The sequence below is a fragment of the Eutrema salsugineum genome, unplaced genomic scaffold (assembly GCF_000478725.1).
Source record: "Eutrema salsugineum unplaced genomic scaffold, Eutsalg1_0 scaffold_8, whole genome shotgun sequence".
Classification (NCBI taxonomy): Eukaryota; Viridiplantae; Streptophyta; class Magnoliopsida; order Brassicales; family Brassicaceae; genus Eutrema; species Eutrema salsugineum.
The window spans coordinates 5,207,868-5,227,562 of record NW_006256414.1 but is presented as its reverse complement, the minus strand read 5'-3'; the positions used below and the strand labels follow the sequence as shown (position 1 = coordinate 5,227,562).

The 19,695-nt window shown below is 35.2% G+C and overlaps 2 protein-coding genes across 2 annotated transcripts; one reads left to right on the top strand and one right to left on the bottom strand.

Annotated features, from left to right (window-relative positions):
* The first annotated feature begins 3,477 nt into the window (after positions 1-3,477).
* LOC112088080 lies at positions 3,478-6,173 on the top strand. Its single transcript, XM_024158233.1, has 5 exons — positions 3,478-3,652; positions 4,025-4,604; positions 4,846-5,256; positions 5,539-5,810; positions 5,941-6,173. The coding sequence occupies exons 1-5, from the start codon at positions 3,478-3,480 to the stop codon at positions 6,171-6,173; spliced, it is 1,671 nt and encodes a 556-aa protein (XP_024014001.1).
* Positions 6,174-9,905: 3,732 nt separating this feature from the next.
* On the bottom strand, positions 9,906-11,062 carry LOC112088076. Its single transcript, XM_024158231.1, has 2 exons — positions 10,858-11,062; positions 9,906-10,651 (listed from the first exon to the last, which is right to left on the bottom strand). The coding sequence occupies exons 1-2, from the start codon at positions 11,060-11,062 to the stop codon at positions 9,906-9,908; spliced, it is 951 nt and encodes a 316-aa protein (XP_024013999.1).
* Positions 11,063-19,695: the final 8,633 nt, after the last annotated feature.

The following is a 19,695-nucleotide window of genomic DNA, read 5'->3' as shown; positions in this document are numbered from 1 at the left end:
TATTTCGACTCAAGAACAGAGAATGGCTGATCTGACAAGAGCTTAACGAACTGCTAGAGACACTGCCAAAGATGTACCAGATGACAACGTGCTGCATACATCATTGTATGATGTGAAGAAGTTTTTGAAGTCTTTTGATATCGGCTATGAGAAGATTCATGTGTGTATCAGTGACTGCTGCCTATTCAGGAAGACGTTAAACAAGCTTGACTATTGTCCAAATTGCAAGGCTTCAAGGTGGAAGATCAACATGAAAACCGGTGAGGTGAAGAAAGGGGTCCCACATAAAGTTTTATGATACTTTCCCATAATCCCAAGTGATATGATCTTGGATAGCATCAATAAAGAGTTGGAACCAGAAGGAGAGCGCAAGGAGCTAAGGAGCTGAGGAGCAAAGACAAGGATCAAGGAATGGAACAAGAAGACCCTTTGCTCATTTCAAAAGGTCCTATGACCCGAGCAAGGACCAAGAGGCTCAAGGAAGCTGTTGGAGCTATACTTAAGCAAGGATTGCTTATGGAACAAACGGGAAAAGAGATGGGTACAACTACACTAGTTGTGATCCAAGTCTGAGAAGGCTAATGGGCTTGTGATCCAACTATGCACTCTTTTTTCCTATCTCAAGTTTTGTCCCAATGGGTTTTCTTGAGATAGGTTTTTAATGAGGCATAGTTTGGATCACCTCACATCTAAGCCCATCAGCCGAGTCCAAGGAAAGAAGAGAGGAGCGTGTGAAGAAGAGTTTTGAATTAAAAATTGGCCAGCTTTCAAAGAACTAGTTCCTAGACACTTTAATGCTTTGTAGACTCGCCTGTTCTTCTCTTTATATTCTCTTGTAAACTCTCTTTTGAGACCATCTTATCTTTTATCAAAAATCTTTTCTAAGTAAGATCAAACCCTCTTGTTAGTGTGTAATATCCTTCAAGGCCTTTTCAATTCATCTTTGGTGTGTAATATCCTTAGTTGTTTCGAAAATCCAGTCATCAAGGGTCTTCCGCAACCCTTGGAATCTTATCTAAACCCACAAACCTTGATACAACTCGTTTTTTTGCAAGGCTATCCCTTTGATCCAGTTTAGTGAGTGTTGATTTCAGGGAGAATCATATTAAGTGGTATCAGAGCAAGCACTCAAACCGCTGGATCGTCGAAAACATCAGGTTGTATCTTACCCTTGATGTTTATCGATTATTTCTGTGTTTTAAAAGTTTGATCATCATAATCATTAATCGAATCTGTTATTTGTGTTTCACTGCATCAAATCGACTTAGATTCCTTAAAGCGAGATCGATTACCTGTGAACTAGTTGCTGTTTTACATCAAGTCAGGATAGATCTAAGTAACCTTTTAACTTCTAAGCATCAGCTCTGTGTTTTGCAATCTGACTTTTCACATTCAAACTATCGAACATGATTTCTTGTGGAACATGAATAATCATTTTTGTTGTGTGAAACGATCAAAGACTTGTTGCTGGTGATTCTGTGTTAACTGTGTTTCAGGAACGATGAGTGAGAAACAAGAAGAGTCCAGTGCTAATGGTGTTAACAAGCTATACATGGAGGCGATGTTGGCCGAAGTTAAGAAGCTTGTGTCTGTGAGTCTTGAAGAGTTTCGATAGGAGATTCAAGAGCAAACTAAAACAAAGGCTAGCAAAGATAAGAGAAGGGATCTAGGGAAAGAGCCTGAGGAAGTTTTGGAGCCGACTAGACCTCTCAGAGATGATGCGGCCACAGATTATTACGGTCACCTTAGTAGTTCCTCAAGAGACAGCCAACGAAGGCATATGCGACACAAGGAGGATCGAGTTCAAGAAGGTTTTGGAGGAGTTAAACTCAGGATCCCTCTTTTTCACGGCAAAAACAACCCTGACGCCTACTTAGAGTGGGAGAAGAAGATCGAATTGTTGTTCAATTGTCAACAATTCGCCGGTATTAATCGAGTAAAGATAGCTACTACCGAGTTTTAAGATTATGCTCTTTGCTGGTGGGATCAGGTTGTTACAACTAAAAGAAGAAATCAGCAATTTCCGATTGATACTTGGGAGGAGATGAAATCCTTCATGAGGAAAAGGTTTGTGCCGAGCCACTACCATATAGAGTTGCACCAAAGACTTAGGCAGCTCACACAAGGCAGCCGGTCCGTTGAAGATTATTATCAAGACATGGAGACCTTGATGCTACAAGCTGATATCAGAGAAGATGCTGAAGCCACTATGTCTCGATTCTTAGGAGGGTTGAACAGAGAGATTCAAGACAAGCTTGAGATGCAGCAATATGAGGAATTAGAAGATATGTTTCACAAAGCTATCCTCATAGAACAACAACTCAAGAGAAGAAGCACCAAACCGCTTATGGAGTTGGGACAATGCCTATTAAACCGAGGTATTCTCGAGAGGAGAAGCCGAGTTCAGTATCAAAAGAAGAGAAGCCAACAGGAATCTCTAAGGAAGAACCTAAGTCATTCACTTCAGTATCTGATAACCGCAACAAAGCCGTGGGGTCAACAAGAACTAGAGACGTCAAGTGTTTCAAGTGTCTTGGGATAGGACATTACGCAAATGAGTGTTCAAATAAGAAGATTATGATACTCAGGGATGATGGTGAATGGGAATCAACAGCTGAATCTGAAGCCGAGTCTCATTCTGATCATGAATAACTTCCAGCTCAAGGTTCCTTACTTGTATCAAGAAGGTCTCTAAGCGTGCAAGCCAAAGCTATGGAAGAGGAGCAGAGAGAGAATCTATTTCATAGCCGATGCTTTGTGCAAGGGAAAGTTTGTAGCCTCATCATAGATGGAGGTAGCTTCACTAATGTAGCAAGTCAAGAGATGGTACAAAAGCTCAACCTAGCCACCGAGAAGCACCCCTGACCTTATAAGCTCAACTGGTTGAATAATGATGGGGAATTAAAGGTCAAAAGCCGAGTCATGGTCCTTATTACCATTGGAGGATATAAAGACGAGATACAGTGTGATGTGTTGCCCATGGACGCATGACACATACTTCTAGGCAGGCCATGGCAATTGGATCAAAAAGTTATTCATGATGGGTTTACTAACAAGTATTCCTTTTTTAAAAAAAGGCAGGAAGACTACCCTCATACCTCTGACGCCTCAAGAAGTCTACCAGGATTAAATGCAGCTAAAGCAAAAGACAAAGCCGCCTACTAAAGCATCTAACTTCTACTTAAAGGCTGGTGATGTCAAAAGATCTCTTAACTCTAACCATTCGGTTCTTTTATTTGTGTTTAAGGAGGCTCTCACCAATATGACTAACCTCACACCGGCTTTGCCGAGTAAGATTCAAACTCTTTTGCAGGAATACAATGATGTCTTCCCTGAAGATAATCCTAAAGAGTTACCTCCTTTTAGAGGCATTGAACATCAGATTGATTTCATGCCTGGTGCTTCATTGCCAAATCGCCCTGCTTATAGAACCAATCCGATTGAGACAAAGGAGTACAAAGACAAGTCGATGAACTAATGGAGAAAGGACACATAAGAGAAAGCATGAGTCCTTGTGCAGTACCGGTTCTGTTGGTGCCCAAGAAGGATGGGAGTTGGCAAATGTGCGTAGATTGCAGAGCTATCAATAATATCACTGTAAAGTATCGCCACCCTATCCCTAGACTCGATGATATGTTAGATGAGTTGCATGGTTCTAGCATATTCTCTAAAATTGTTCTTAAAACGGATATCATCAGATTAGAATGAAGGAAGGAGATGAGTGAAAAACTGCCTTTTAAGACCAAACATGGTTTGTATGAATGGCTTGTTATGCCATTTGGTTTAACTAATGCACCTAGTACATTCATGAGATTAATGAATCATGTCCTTAGAGAATTCATAGGGGTTTTTGTAGTTGTCTATTTTGATGATATCCTCGTTTATAGCAAGAATCTAGATGAGTATGTAATGCATTTGAGAGCTGTTCTAGATGAGCTAAGAAAGGAAGAACTATATGCCAATCTAAGAAAATGCACCTTTGGAACAGATAACCTTGTCTTTTTAGGTTTTTTTGTGAGTGCAGATGGCATTAAGGTGTATGAAGAGAAAATCAAGGCTATCAAAGACTGGCCAACCCCTAAAACTGTCGGAGAAGTTAGGAGTTTTCATGGCCTGGCCGGATTCTATAGAAAATTTGTCAGAGATTTCAGCACTATAGCCGCCCCTCTCACAGAAGTTATCAAAAAAGATGTTGGATTTCAATGGGGAGAAGTTCAAGAAGCCGCGTTCAAAGCTTTGAAGCATAAGTTTACTAATGCACCTCTATTATCTTTACCTGATTTCCTTAAAACTTTTGAAATAGAATGTGATGCTTCAGGTATAGGAATCGGAGCTGTGCTGATGCAGGAAAAGAATCCGATTGCTTTCTTTAGTGAAAAGCTTGGAGGAGCCACCCTCAATTACCCAACCTACGAAAAAAAGCTGTATGCTTTGGTCAGGGCTTTACAAACATGGCAACATTACTTGTGGCACAAGGAGTTTGTCATTGATACCGATCATGAATCCCTCAAGCATCTAAAAGAACAGCAAAAGCTTAATAAGAGGCACGCAAGGTGGGTTGAGTTCATTGAGACCTTTCCTTATGTCATCAAATTACAAGAAAGGTAAGGACAATGTAGTTGCCGATGCATTGTCTCGGAGGTACACTCTACTCTCTACTCTTGATGCTAAACTTCTTTGTTTTGAACAACTAAAACTTCTGTATTTATCTGATTCGGATTTTCAAAACGCTTATGAGTCTTGCGCTAAGTTTGCTTCGGGTTATTATCATAGACAAGAGGGATTTCTTTTCTTTCATAATCGATTGTGCATCCCTAACTGTTCTATTCGAGACTTGTTAGTCAGGGAAGCTCATGGAGGTGGACTTATGGGTCATTTCGGCATAGCCAAAACCTTGAAGGTATTACAAGATCATTTTCATTGGCCTTACATGAAGAGAGACGTTGAGCGAGTTTGTGCAAGATGTGCAACCTGTAAGCAAGCTAAAGCTAAGGTTCAGTCCAACGGTTTTTATACACCTTTACATATTCCTTATCACCCTTGGACTGATATATCAATGGATTTCGTGCTTGGATTGCCTAGATCTAGGACTGGAAAGGATTTGATCTTTGTTGTAGTTGATAGGTTTTCTAAGATGGCGCATTTCATTGCCTGTAATAAGACTGATGATGCATCGCATGTTGCTAATCTGTTCTTTAGGGACATTGTTCGAATACATGGCATGCCTAGAACCATAGTATCTGATAGGGTTACCAAGTTCTTGAGTTATTTTTGGAAAACTCTTTGGTCTAAGTTAGGTACAAAGCTATTGTTTTCCACTACTTGTCACCCACAAACTGATGGGCAAACTGAGGTAGTGAATAGAACATTGTCTACATTATTGCGTGCATTGATCAAAAAGAATCTAAAAGCATGGGAAGACTGTTTGCCTCATGTAGAATTCACATATAATCATTCAGTGCATTCGGCTACTAAGTTTTGTTTATGGCTTTAACACTTTGTTGCCTTTGGATCTAACATCTCTTCCTTTGAGTGAAGAACTAGCCTAGATGGAAAGACAAAAGCAGAGCTTGTTAAACAGATCCATGAAAAGGCCAGAGCTAACATAGAGGAGAAAACAAAGCAATATGTCAAGCACGCTAACAAAAGCCGACGCAAGCTTACCTTTGAGGAGGGAGATCTCGTTTGGGTGCACCTAAGGAAGGAGAGATTTCCAGCAGAAAGGAACTCTAAACTGATGCCAAGAGTTGATGGACCCTTTGAGATAATTAGAAAGATCAATGATAACGCTTATCAACTTGATCTACAAGGTAAGTACAAGATAAGTTCTTCTTTCAATATTGCTGACTTGATTCCTTATTTTGCAGATGATCCAGATTTGACGACAAATATTTTTCAAAAAGGGGGGATGATATGATCTTGGATAGCATCAATAAAGAGTTAGAACCATAAGGAGAGCGCAAGGAGCTAAGGAGCTGAGGAGCAAAGACAAGGATCAAGGAATGGAACAAGAAAACCCTTTGCTCATTTCAAAAGGTCTTATGACCCGAGCAAGGACCAAGAGGCTCAAGGAAGCTGTTGGAGCTATACTTAAGCAAGGAGTGCTTATGGAACAAATGGGAAAAGAGATGGGTACAACTACACTAGTTGTGATCCAAGTCCGAGAAGGCTAATGGGCTTGTGATCCAACTATGTACTCTTTTTCCCTATCTCAAGTTTTGTCCCAATGGGTTTTCTTGAGATAGGTTTTTTAATGAGGCATAGTTTGGATCACCTCACATCTAAGCCATTAGCCGAGTCCAAGGAAAGAAGAGAGGAGCGTGTGAAGAAGAGTTTTGAATTCAAACTTGGCCAGCTTTCAAAGAACTAGTTCCTAGACACTTTAATGCTTTGTAGACTCGCCTGTTCTTCTCTTTATATTCTCTTGTAAACTCTCTTTTGAGACCATCTTATCTTTTATCAAAAATCTTTTCTAAGTAAGATCAAACCCTCTTGTTGGTGTGTAATATCCTTCAAGGCCTTTTCGATTCACCTTTGGTGTGTAATATCCTTTGTTGTTTCGGAAATCCAGTCATCAAGGGTCTTCCGCAACCCTTGGAGTCTTATCTAAACCTACAAACCTTGATACAACTCGTTTGTTTGCAAGGCTATCCCTTTGATCCAGTTTAGTGAGTGTCGATTTCAGGGAGAATCATATTACCAAGGCTGGAGCGGATGTTTAGGTCTGAGGAAATGCCGAAATGGCCAAAAACTTAAGGTGGCATGCTATTAACAAGAGCATTGATGGGAAACTCAGACATCATGTAGACTCTGTCACTTGGGATCAAATGAGTGACAAATATCCTTCATTTGCAGCTGAGAAAGGAATATCCGCCTAGGGCTATCCACAGATGGGTTTAACCCCTTCAACATGAAGAATACTCAGTATAGTTGTTGGCCTGTTGTGTTAGTAAACTACAATCTTCCACCACATCTATGTATGAAGGAGGAGAATATTATTCTCACCTTGCTAATTTCCTGGTCCATATCACCCTGGTAACAGTATTGACATCTACTTAGAACCTTTAATAGAGGACCTACACCATTTGTGGACCCAAAGAGCGTTAACTTATGATGCCTTGAGTAAATATGTGTTTACTCTTAAGACAATGCTTCTGTGGACTATTAGTGATTTCTCGTCCTATGGAAATCTGGCTTGATGCAAGGTGAAGGGAAAAATGAGTTGCCCTTTGTGTGGTAAACATACTGATAGTATGTGGCTCAAGTATGGAAAAAAGCATGTTTACATGCGCCATAGAAAGGGTCTTCCACCAGCGCATAGGTATCGGGTTAAGAAGGCTTGGTTTGATGGACATTCGGAACATGGGCGAAAGTCTAGAATATTAAGTGGTCATGATATTTCCCTTTGGAGACCTGCACCAGGGATGTATACTGTTGATCAAACTGTTGGCCAAATGATTGCATGGCCAATCAGTAACTGTGTTCCTTCAGACAATGGGCTTTATTGTGAAGACATTCCTTTTAGGGTTAAATTTCTTATTAACTAACATTACTTATTAGTTTAATGTGTTGATATATTTCTTATATTATTTTTTTATGCATTTGATAGAGTCCAACAACAGATTGTTTGAACAAATGCAAACTCTTAGATTGGTCTGGTGATAATGATAAAGTGGTTGCTGAAGTCCGTTGGCAGTGTAAAGAACCAAAAGCGTTGGTTAGTGATATTCCTCTAGGACCAAATTCTGTGAAAATCTTTGTCGATGTGGTACATGGACAACAAACATTCCTATGGAGGCCTACGACACAAATTAGGTACCTTGGAGATGCTGTGAAGTCATTCGTAGCATGGCCTGCGAATAAGTGTGTTTTTGATGAGACCACATAAGCACCATGGCAAAATTCTACTATGCAGGCTCCTACAGCCTCTACAAAAGCACCAACTCCAAAAACTGCATCAAAAGGTACAAATTCTGCATCTCCAGGTTCTAATCTCCTACGAAGAAAGCAACAGCATCATGTACTCCAAAAGCGCCTATAAAGAAAAATCCACCAATACTTGCTCAGTCTCCACTTCGAAGATCTCTGGTAATTTGTTTAACATATGGTATTAAGTGGTTCTTAGATTTTATTGTTTTAACTGTAAATAATTTTTTTCTATTGCAAAAATTCTAGTGTCACAGTCCAAATGATGCTCTCAAAGAAAATCAGAAGTGAAAATTTATGGAAATTAGTGGAAAGAACCAGGTTGTTGCTGAATGACGTTAGACTTCAGACAATCCAGACCAGATTGTTCATTTTGTTTCCTTGGGTCCTAATGCAGTTAGGGTTTGGGTTGATATAGTAAAGGTGAGTACTCCAGTAGTTTGGAGGCCATCGTCTGAAATAGAGTGTATAGGAGATGTAATAGGAACATCCATTGCATGGCCAAAGGAGAAAGTGATATTATGTTAAACTTATCAGGTTTACTCTACTACTATTTCTATTTGTATTGAGACTTGAATGATGATTTAGAATTCTGTAATGTATTGTATTGTTGGATTGGTAATGAGACTTGTTTGTGTTGGTTTGAGACATGTTTGAGAATTGTGTAAAATCAGTTTGTGAAATCAGGTTTCAGGATCGTATGAAAGTTATATTGCATAGCATTATTTGATCTGTTTTGTAAATTACTACAGCATAAAAAAGTGCTACAACAAAACAATATATAACATGTAGGCATTGCTATAATATAACTGATATAGCGTGAATTTCAAAAGCTATCATAAAAGAATAATAGTCTGTAAAAACAACGCTGTCATATAACATTTATAGCGTTGATGTAAAACGTTATCGTAAGCTACACAAATCAATAGCAAGTCAAAAACAACACTATCATATGTGACATATACGATAGAAAATGGAAAAACGCTATAATATGGTGGTGACCTATTATAGCTGGGGCAGAGACAGCGTTTGATAATTCGCTATCATAGGCATATAACAGCGTTTCTCTATTGTTAACAATGCCCATATTTTTAGTAGTGGAAATCTCTTGTGGAGACTCATTGCCAATGAGATGCTATGCGCCAAGACTCTGCAATAATGGATCACCTCAATTTTTTATGTTTGTTGTGTTATCAAAACAAGTCCCCTGCATTACAAAGTAAAGCAAGAAAATCTTTTAACGTTTCGTTGTTCCTCATACCATTTGTATATTTCTGGTTTTACCTTCGGAAAAAAAAGGTTTTGATTATATCTTATGCATCGTAAACAATTTATCTGAACTTTTTCACATGTTTATGACTATTGCAACTGGCCTAGGTTTTTGCAAGATCATCTGCCATACAAACTTTCTTATAAATCGTTGTGAAACATATACCCACGCGCGAGTCCCTGCAAAATTAATTATTCTGAAAATTTATTATGTCTCAACCTTTATCGTAAATTTGTAGCAAGTTACGCTATAAGAGCATCTGTATTGGTGAACCCCATAAGGGGTTCTAATTATATTTAATTATATTAAAATTTTGTTTCCCACAAAAATTAGAACCTCTCACAATATTATACTTACAATGATAAACTTCTTATGGAATTCTTAATAATAAAATAATATTATTATTTTTTATCAAATTTTATTTATTAATTCGATTTTGGCATATTAATTATTTATATATATATAATTATGAACATATAACTTTGTTTAAAAATAATTTTATTGAGACATTACATGAAAAAAAATACAGAATATTGAAATTGAAATTACATCATAAAATGCTTAGTCTTCATCTTGAGAATTGCCAAATTGTTGCAAGATATGTTCGACTAAATCTTGTTTTAGTCGTTCATGTATTATTTTATCGCGAACTTTATTTCTTTTCTCGAGCAAATTGTTGAGATTTGTAGGCATGTTTGTAGAATATGTCCTATCGACCGCTTCCTTCCCCTTGCTCGAAAATTTTTGTGTCGAACTGAGTATACCCATTTCTTTCGTTTTCAACAATCATATTATGTAATATGATACATGCTCTCATAATCTTGCCAATCTTCTCCTTATCCCAAAAAAGAGCAGGGTTTTTGATAATTGCAAAACGTACTTGCAACACTCCAAAAGCTCGTTCAACATCTTTTCTTACGGATTCTTGACGTTTCGCAAATGCTTTGGCCTTCTCACCTTGTGGCGATGGAATTGATTGGACAAAAGCTGCCCACTTTAGATAAATACCGTCTGTGAGGTAGTACGCCAAACGGTATTGACGTCCGTTGACCCCGTATGAAACTTTTGGTGCTCGACCTTGTAAAACATCATCGAAAACAGGTGAACGGTCTAGAACATTGATATCGTTTAATGTACCTGGAGGTCCAAAAAACGCGTGCCATATCCAAAGATCATATAATGCTACAGCTTCTAACACAATTGTTGGTTTTCCTGAACCGCGTGTGTATTGCCCTTTCCATGCGGTAGGACAAATTTTCCACTCCCAATGCATACAATCAATGCTTCCTATCATTCCTGGAAATCCGCAGTTTTCTCCAACATCAAGTAACCATTGAAGATCATCTGGGGTGGGTCTTCTTAGATATTCTTCCCCGAATACATTGATGATCCCTTCAACAAAATTTTCCAAACACCTAAGTGCAGTTGTTTCTCCAAGGCGTAGGTATTCGTCAACTGCATCAGAAGCACAACCATACGCCAAAATCTGAATTGCTGCCGTACATTTTTGTATTGCAGATAGACCGTACCTTCCAGTAGCATCTCTTTTTTTTGGAAAAAAGAAACTTCTTCGGAAAGTCGCTCGACAATATGCATGAAGAGCGGTTTGTTCATCCTAAAACGGCGTCTAAAAATATGCGGCGGCTATGTTGCATCTTCACGGAAGTAGTCGTTCCACAACTGTTGGTCGCCTATTTCACGTTGTCTTTTAATGTAGGCACGTTTCTTCTTTGCTTTTGTTGGTGCTTGATACTCCAAAGCGGCATCAACCGCGGTTTCAAACACATTCTCAATCGTTTGGTCAAATTCATCAAAAGTATCATCAAGAGAATTTTCATAAAAATTGTTGTTTGATGAGGAAGCCATGTTGATTATAAGGGAAAAGAAGAAGAGAAGATTTACTAAGAAAGATATTTTTTTCAAGAGATGGTTGTTGAAGTTTATCACATTAGTGTTTGGTTAAAGGGTTTTTTAACTACAAAACCTACCAAGCATTGATAACAAAGCCCATTCTGATTTTAAACCCTAAACCTACCAACTCTTTCCAGCTAACAAACATTAAACCCTAAACCCAACCTAACACGCAAAGAGTTAAGAAGTTGACTGACCTTGATGCATTGATGAATGGTTGTGGTATTCTTTGATGAAAGGAATCGGCAGTGAAGTACATTCTTTCTGCAAATAACATTTAAACCATGTAAAGCAAACGGTATAACATACTAAAGTAAATGCAAACTAAACCAAATGCAAACTAGGTTCTAGTTAGAATTCAAACCAAACTAACCTGCTTCAAAGCCTCTCAACGCCAACTCCATTCCCATTAAATGCAGACTATCGATCTCTCACTATATCACCTCGCAAAAGAAATCCAAAGGGTTACCAAAACAATAAAGCAAGCATGTAATATTATGATCCACAACATAATAAGCTTAAAAAACAGTCTTAAACAATCTTATGATCTCACTATGTAATCTTAAACAATCTTATTATCTCAGTCCTATGATCCACAACCATGTAAACAAATGATCATTCAAGAAAACCAAACAATCTTAAATAAAATTCCCAACGTAAATAACATAACATAATCGAATAACATAAGCTTAATCGAACCAGATTTGCGAAGCTTAAACAAGGTAATCAAGCTTAAATACGCTAAACATCTCAATCAATTGATTATCGCAACACAAACCCTAATATTTCCCCAAATTTCGAAAACCCTAAATTTCCCCCAATTTTGAAAACCCTAAATTCAATCATATTCACCACAATCAACGATCTATAGAAACGAAGAGTTGCCGATTACATACCTTTTCAAAGCAAAATCGTCGATTCCGAGTCAAACTCCTGATCGTTCACAGAAGCGATGAAGACAGATGAGTTACCCAGACGAAAACCGAAGAGATAGAGAGGTGAAACATGGTTCATTCGAACCGAGAACCGAAGAGAAAGAGAGTTGAAGACAGAAAAGAGAACCGATGGCAAAATCGGCTCCGATTAACGGTCAACGATTTCCGTCGAAGGAGATGCGAAGAGATGGAGAGTGTGTGTCGAAGAAAATTGAGAGAAGTTGAGAAATTTTGTTAACTGTGAGAATGACGCGACAAAAAACATTTCCAAAAGTTCAACCAATGAGATTGCGCCACCTCACCCGTGAACCTCTCCCAAAACCGAGTCTACAAGCTGCAATTTAAGACCCGACTTTAAGAAAAATGGGCTTTCCTGATTTATTTTAATTCCCAAAAACCCAAAAACCCCAACTATAAACCTCCTTAAAACCACCATTACAGATGGTCTAAGACACTTATGTTGTAAAATTCATAAGCACTAGGAATTAACCTGCATATTATGCGGGGTAATGTTTTTTTAATTATCTTTAAATTTAATTTATTTTTTTGGAATTAAATTGGTGACAAAAGTTCTTTACCAAAAAATATAAATAAATAAAATTGGTGACAATTAGATAACAATACCTATATAAATATCACATAACCGATATTTACTTATATATATTATTATGCGGTTTAATTATTAGTAACTTTTTTAAATATGAAAGTGATATGATATTAATATATATTTATATACATACCAACATGGATTAAAATATAATATATATATATATATTTATAAAATAAAAATTTAATTGTGAATATTTTATTAGAGATCAAACTATCATTTTTAGTGAATAACTTATATAATATGTGTTAACAATGATTATATATAAGTTCAAAATGGAAAAACCCGTCTACTTAATATATTTTACAATTTACTAAACTATTTTTTGGCCAACCCGTTAAAAAAAAATTTTAATTTTGAAAACATAATTTCATTTTTTATATAAATAATTGTACTGATTTTCGAAAATGATATTAAATAATAATAAAATTACAAATGAAAAATATTGCAAAAATTTAAATTGATTTTTTCATATATATGGATTGATTATTATTTAAAATAATAGAATATATTTTAATATTTTAATAAGTAAAGAAACTAAATACTTTTGATTTATATCCATATATTTAATTGAGCTTTCTATATTTATAAAGTTTGTTTAAATAATATTTTCTAAGTAAAAGTTTATTTATGTAATATCTTATAAATAAATGTTTATTTATGTAAAATATTCCGTAATATCTTACAAATAAAGGTTCATTTATGAAATATCTACTCAAATAATAATATAAAGATGTGCATGATTCTTGTAGTACAATCATAATATTATATGTATCGCTTTTGCGACTATGGTAACCATTAGATTTATATATTTAATATAAAAAATTATCGAGGGAAACATATTTTCTTCACTCTTTTTTTTTTCCTTATAGAGATTTATTTTTCATAAAGTTTTTAGAACTTTGGTACAAACTAAAATCTTAGAAATTACAAGATAACATGTCTGACAATGCTATCATAAATTTATAAGAGTTTGTTTCTATATAAAATAATTAATTTTTAATTTTCAGACATTTTTTACTCTATTATTTTTTTACTTATTAGTTTATTTTCTCTTTATGTTCTTGAAAGATATCTATTATTTAGTTTATCTTACTTTTGGCTTTTCTTAAGACATGTTACAATTTTTATAAAATTTTGACATATCTCGGAAACTTAATTATCATATGAATATGTGTCACATTGCTGTAAGACTACAAAATCATATCAAAATTGTGCATTTTAATAAATAAAAAAGAATATAAATAGATGCTATATAAGAAGGTTACTAAGTTGCAATCACATTGTTTTTATCATCTCTATTCAAATTCCAAACAATTTAAGTTTTCAAAATATGGTTAGTTAAATTGTCTGGAAGCCCGTAAGAAAACAACTGTGAATATATAGTTTTACACATTCAGAAACCGATATTGTTTTTTATGATGACTTCATTAAAATTATAATTTCATTTCATTTTTTTTGCAGGAAGAATATAAGTTCGCATTGGCATTTACTGATGAAAATAACAAGAACAAAGCTCATGATTTTATCGATAATTGTAAAGGTACACAAACACAATCCAATGGTTATGCTGACCGAAAATAATCCATTGATTATAGTTATAGATATATAAGCATTTCAAGTAGGCTTTAAATTTCTAAACAATGTATACTAATGAATTTTTCTCTATGTTAGGAGTTACCTATGTATCAACGTATACTAATGAATTTAAAGTCACCGTTTTTACCGTGAGGGGACAAGGAATTGATGTGGAAAAGATGAAGAGGACGTTAGATAAGATTCTTTTAGGGAAAAAGAGGCGTTGAGGGTGTTTTGATCCCCAAAAATGATAATAGTCTTTAAAGTTTATTTAAGCTTTCGTAATTGTAAAAGTATTTGGATTTTAATAATTCATGTATTCTATAAAAGTGTTTGGATTTTTGTTAAACCATTAACTCAAGCAGGCAAGTGTTTGAAATAAGGTATATGAGCGACATGTGCCCCATATAAAATCAAGAATCTCAACTAGATGAGATCTCAATGTTAGAGGATAAATTCTTCCCTTTAAACTTAGTATCAGAGAAATCTAAAATCCTCATCACTCTTGTAATTTGTAAAGCGTAAATCTGAACCCAACCCATGAAACCCTTGAAAATATTGCTTGATATGCATGAGAGTTTGGGTTCTAAAGACACCTTTTGTAAGAATTAAATCATCAGACGAATTTATGACGATTCTGCCTGATTTACGAGGAGTTTGAGAGTTTGTAGTTGAGGTGGCTAGGTGTGAGCTTTCTTTTTCCCCAAAACGTAAATATTAAAAGAGTATTATTAAATGAATGTATCATACGATATGATGTCACTTTCTTTTCGTGGAAACATTGGTTTTATCCTGTCCCGATCTTCTCTCCCGTGGCGGATCTAAAAAAAATTTTAGTTGAGGACATAAATTTATAAACAGGAAAAACAAAAGTTAGTTGGAAACAAAAAACTTTTTTTTATCAATAAATTAAATTTATTTTGATTAAATTTATCTAAACATTAAAAAACAAAAAAAAAGAGTAGGAAACACTTGACCCCGATCCTCCACAACTACATCCGCTCTTGCTTCTCTCCAGATATAACATCAAGGAGAATCAAATCCTTTCGTGTTTCCAACACTCGAGAGAGCTTTTTACGGTATTGGTAAAATAAATACTACTACCCTCGCAAGTAGGGGTGGGCGCGGAGCGGATATCCGGAATTTTGGAGATATCCGTGATCCGCTCCGCTCCGGCCGGATAATTATTTTTCTGATTCGTATCCGCTCCGTAATTATTCGGATATCCGTTTTCCGGATATCCGCCAAAAATCTGAATATTTGCCGTATATCCGATTCGGCCCAAAAAAAATATTTAAATAATAATATATTTAAAATAAAAAAATAAAAAAATCAAAATTTAATTAAAAATGACAATATTTTCTTTAAAAAATATTTTTTTCTTAATTTATTAAGTTTTAATATTTAAATAATCAAATTTATAAACAAAAACTCAAAAAATTATATTTATATATAATAATTATACACTTTATATGAATTATTATCTATCTATATATACATATATATTTATATCGGAGCGGAGCGGATATCCGTTTTAATTTTTTTTTAGTATTTGTGATTTGCTTCGTTTTTAACGGATATTAAGTTTTAGTATTTGCTTTGCTCCATAAAATTATGAATATCCGGATTTTTCGGATCGAATTGAGACGAATAACGGATCAAAGCAAATATAACAGATATTTTGCCCAGCCCTACTCGCAAGATTACTTTCGTTTGCCGCTCGGAAACGTTTTGATCTCTCACACACGTTTTCGCAGAGTGGCGTTTGCATGTTTTGCTTATTAGTTATAGATTCATTCTCTATTTTTTGTTGGTTCCAGATTTTTAAAGTTGTCCTTTAATTATTAAATTTAGCTTTTTGTCGATTCGTGAAGATCACAACTTGGACGAAGCTCTTCAAATTTGGTTTGCATCAAAGAGTACATAAGTAGATTTAGGTTTCAAACTTTTCATAATTTCAAGTAGAGGACTACATCGATTTTTTTTGTTTGAATAAAATTTAATATTCTATTTTTAAAAATATAGCTTTTCAAAATACATTATATATTTTCTACCTTTCAAATTTTATATATTTAAAATGTATACTAATTTTCTCCTAGTTTTTCTAAATTTAGTTATAAAATCTGATTATTATATATTTTGTACATTTTTCATTGAATTATCTGTGAAACTGAAATGTTATGAGTTTTTAATAAATACAAATATTTCTCAGAATTTGAACAAATTTCAGAATCTAATATATAATGGGAGAGTTTTCTCTCCATCTAGGATGTCAAAATCAAAAAATCTACATATTTTAACATTAAATCATATATTTAATACATGTATATTTATATTTATTATTAGTTTATTTAATAAAAATTAAATAAAATAATAAGAATTTAGTATAAATAAAAAGATAAATAACAATTAGATATTAATAATTAAAGAAAATTATAATACTAACTGGATTAAAAATATGTATATTTAATTAAAACGATATATTACTAAACTAAAAAAAAGTTAGAGAAAACTATGATAATAAAAAAAAAATCAAAAAACAATGAAAAAAAAAATAAGAGAAAGAAAAAAAATCAAAATATACAAAAAAACATGCAGATGAAGACAAAACAATATCAGAAGAAGAAGATGAAGATAAACTTGAAGGCAAAAAAAAAGAAGAAAAAGAAGTAGACCTCGATGACTATGAAGAGGAAAATGAAAAAAAAAACAACAGAAAAATGAACATAAAACTGATAAATACGAACATAAAGATGTTAAAAATAATGAAGGAGAAAATGAAGATAACAGACTATGATAATATGAAGATGATAAAGGAGAACAAAAAATCAAGAAAAAAAGACATTTGATGAATTAGTTATTCAACAATTCGTAATAATATATGTTCAATAACGCGCATAGCATAAATTAACAAAAATAAAAATAGTTTTAAAACTGCAATTAGAATCATACAATAGTGACTGATAATATATAAAAACATAGGAAATTAAAAATTAACAAAAGTTAATAACATAATTAAGAAAAATTTATGTTATATAAAAACAATAATAAGGATAAACTAACAGCATATAAGCATTGTTAACACAACAAACATAAAAATAACTACTAAACTAAGAAAATAAAACTAGCAAAAAATTATTTATTAAGAAATAGCATATAAAACATATAAAAACACGAACATAAATTAATATTTGCATGAAGCGCGGACTTAACCCTAATTGGTATAAAATTATGAAAGAAATTACTGTTACAGCATTAAAAAGGTATAAAATACATTGTCTTTCTTATCTAATTCCCTACTTTAATTATATCTCAAGTGAAATTAGTTTCCACATTAACTGCAAAAGGAAGTGTCGCCAATATGGGTAGCTAAAAATGCTAGTCAAAAGGAGAAGAGTAAAAAACTTTTTTTCTATATTTTAAATATTTGATTGAAAATGAAAAAGTTTAGGTGTTATAAATTGTTAAAAATAATTGATCAACCTAAAATATTGGTCACATGACAAAAAAAAAGAAAAAACATGGAAGCAAATTCAGTCGATACTGAATCGACACTAAATGTGTGAAGTAACAAGTGTCCAGTAGTGATAAAGCGTTTGAACGCCCTAAAGAAAGATGAGACTAAGATAAGGTTAAAAGGGGATCCCTAAAGAAAGGACCGCCAAATGTATATCTCGCAAATCAGAAACTGCTTCATCCCATTCCTCTATGGAGTCAGGGAAGGCCCGAACGAAGACTTTCTTCAACGTCTATGGCTCGACGCTCAACCAACAAACAAAGATCCGACACTATAAGACGAGATTACACTAACTATCAAGCGAAGACTAGCAAGTTCACGCTACCAAGATACTTTCCCGATGTCAGTAGCACTAAAACGAGCAACTTTACAGCTCAACAGCCTTACTACTTCCTCTGAAAGCAAGACAAACGAGTCACAAAACCAAACTTAAGAAAACCTCAATCTAACACCACCAAAGAAACAAACATGCCAACGAGAGAAACAAGCAAAGAACCCATCAACGACAAAATAAGGAGCCACCAGAGACGAAACAAGATGAAATCTTAACAAATGCCACACCAAAGCAGCAAGTCTCACATGCTCAAAACCACCAAGAAAGCCACCGCCTTGAAAAAGTCACTGATGCAGACTAACCTAAAAATCACGCTGAGGGATGCCACAGCTCCGGAAAGCCCAGGGCGATGAGAAAAAATCAGATCTGAGAGCATGCAGTAATCCGTCTTCAGAGATCCCACACCACACGCCACCAAGAAACCTGCTTAACCACACCACCGTGAGAGACGTGACTGACACACTTAGATGAAAGATCCAAACACCGTGCGCCACCGGATCTTCAACTGGAGGACTAATCGAGAGATTTTCCAAGCGCCACACTCCTCTCTCAAGCCTCCGCGCAGGACCATCGGAGCCCAACTCAATGCAACACCCTAGGCATTTCTAAACTGGAGAGGACGGAGGCCTCTCTGCCGCGAGGAGCGCCAACCACCGGAGAAGCGTAATAGAGAAACGGTTATATCCGGTTTAATACTTGGTTTAGTGTTGGTTAGATAATGTTATATGTATAGAGAGATTGAGTCTCCTTTAGCTTAATCCTCGTGTATATATACTTTGTACAAACATTTTTTACCAAATTAATGAGAATCATTAATTCGTTAATATGGTATCAGAGCTTATCTCTACGAAATAGAGTTTTTCCGCCATTGATTCTCGTTCAAATTTCTTCAACCTTCTTCATGAAATTGTGATAGATTCTTTCGATTATGAGTTCTTCGATAGCTCAGTTGATATCCGATTTCATTCTTCGGTTGATTTTTCCAGTGATCGATTTTCTTTTCGTTCTTTCACTTTTCTTCTTGTTTCCGATCTTTCTTCCTTTTTTGATCTAATCTCAACGCCGGATCTTGTTTTCTCGTCTTTTCTCGGCTTGATTTTCTCCATCGTTGTCAATTTCTGCCTTAGAAATGGCTTCGATTAGTTCGAATCCTGCGAATCTATCTACTGGAAATCCAGCTCACTCACAGTCTCAATCCATCGATCCGAAAATCCGTATTTCCTCCATGCTTCGGATCACGCTGGGTTGATTCTAGTCTCCGATCGTCTCTCTACCGGTTCGGAATTTCATTCTTGGCGTCGCTCCGTCATGATGGCTCTTAATGTTCGTAATAAGCTCGGATTCATTGATGGTACGATCGCTAAACCTCCTTCAGGTCATAGGGATGCTGGATCTTGGTCTAGGTGTAACGATATGGTTGCTACATGGCTTATGAACTCTGTATCTAAGAAGATAGGTCAGAGCTTGCTCTTTATGCCCACAGCTGAGGCTATATGGAAGAATTTGATGTCTCGCTTTAAGCAAGATGATGCACCTAGAGTATATGAGATAGAACAGCGTCTAAGTCTGATTCAACAGGTGTCTATGGATGTGAGTACTTACTATACTGAGCTTGTC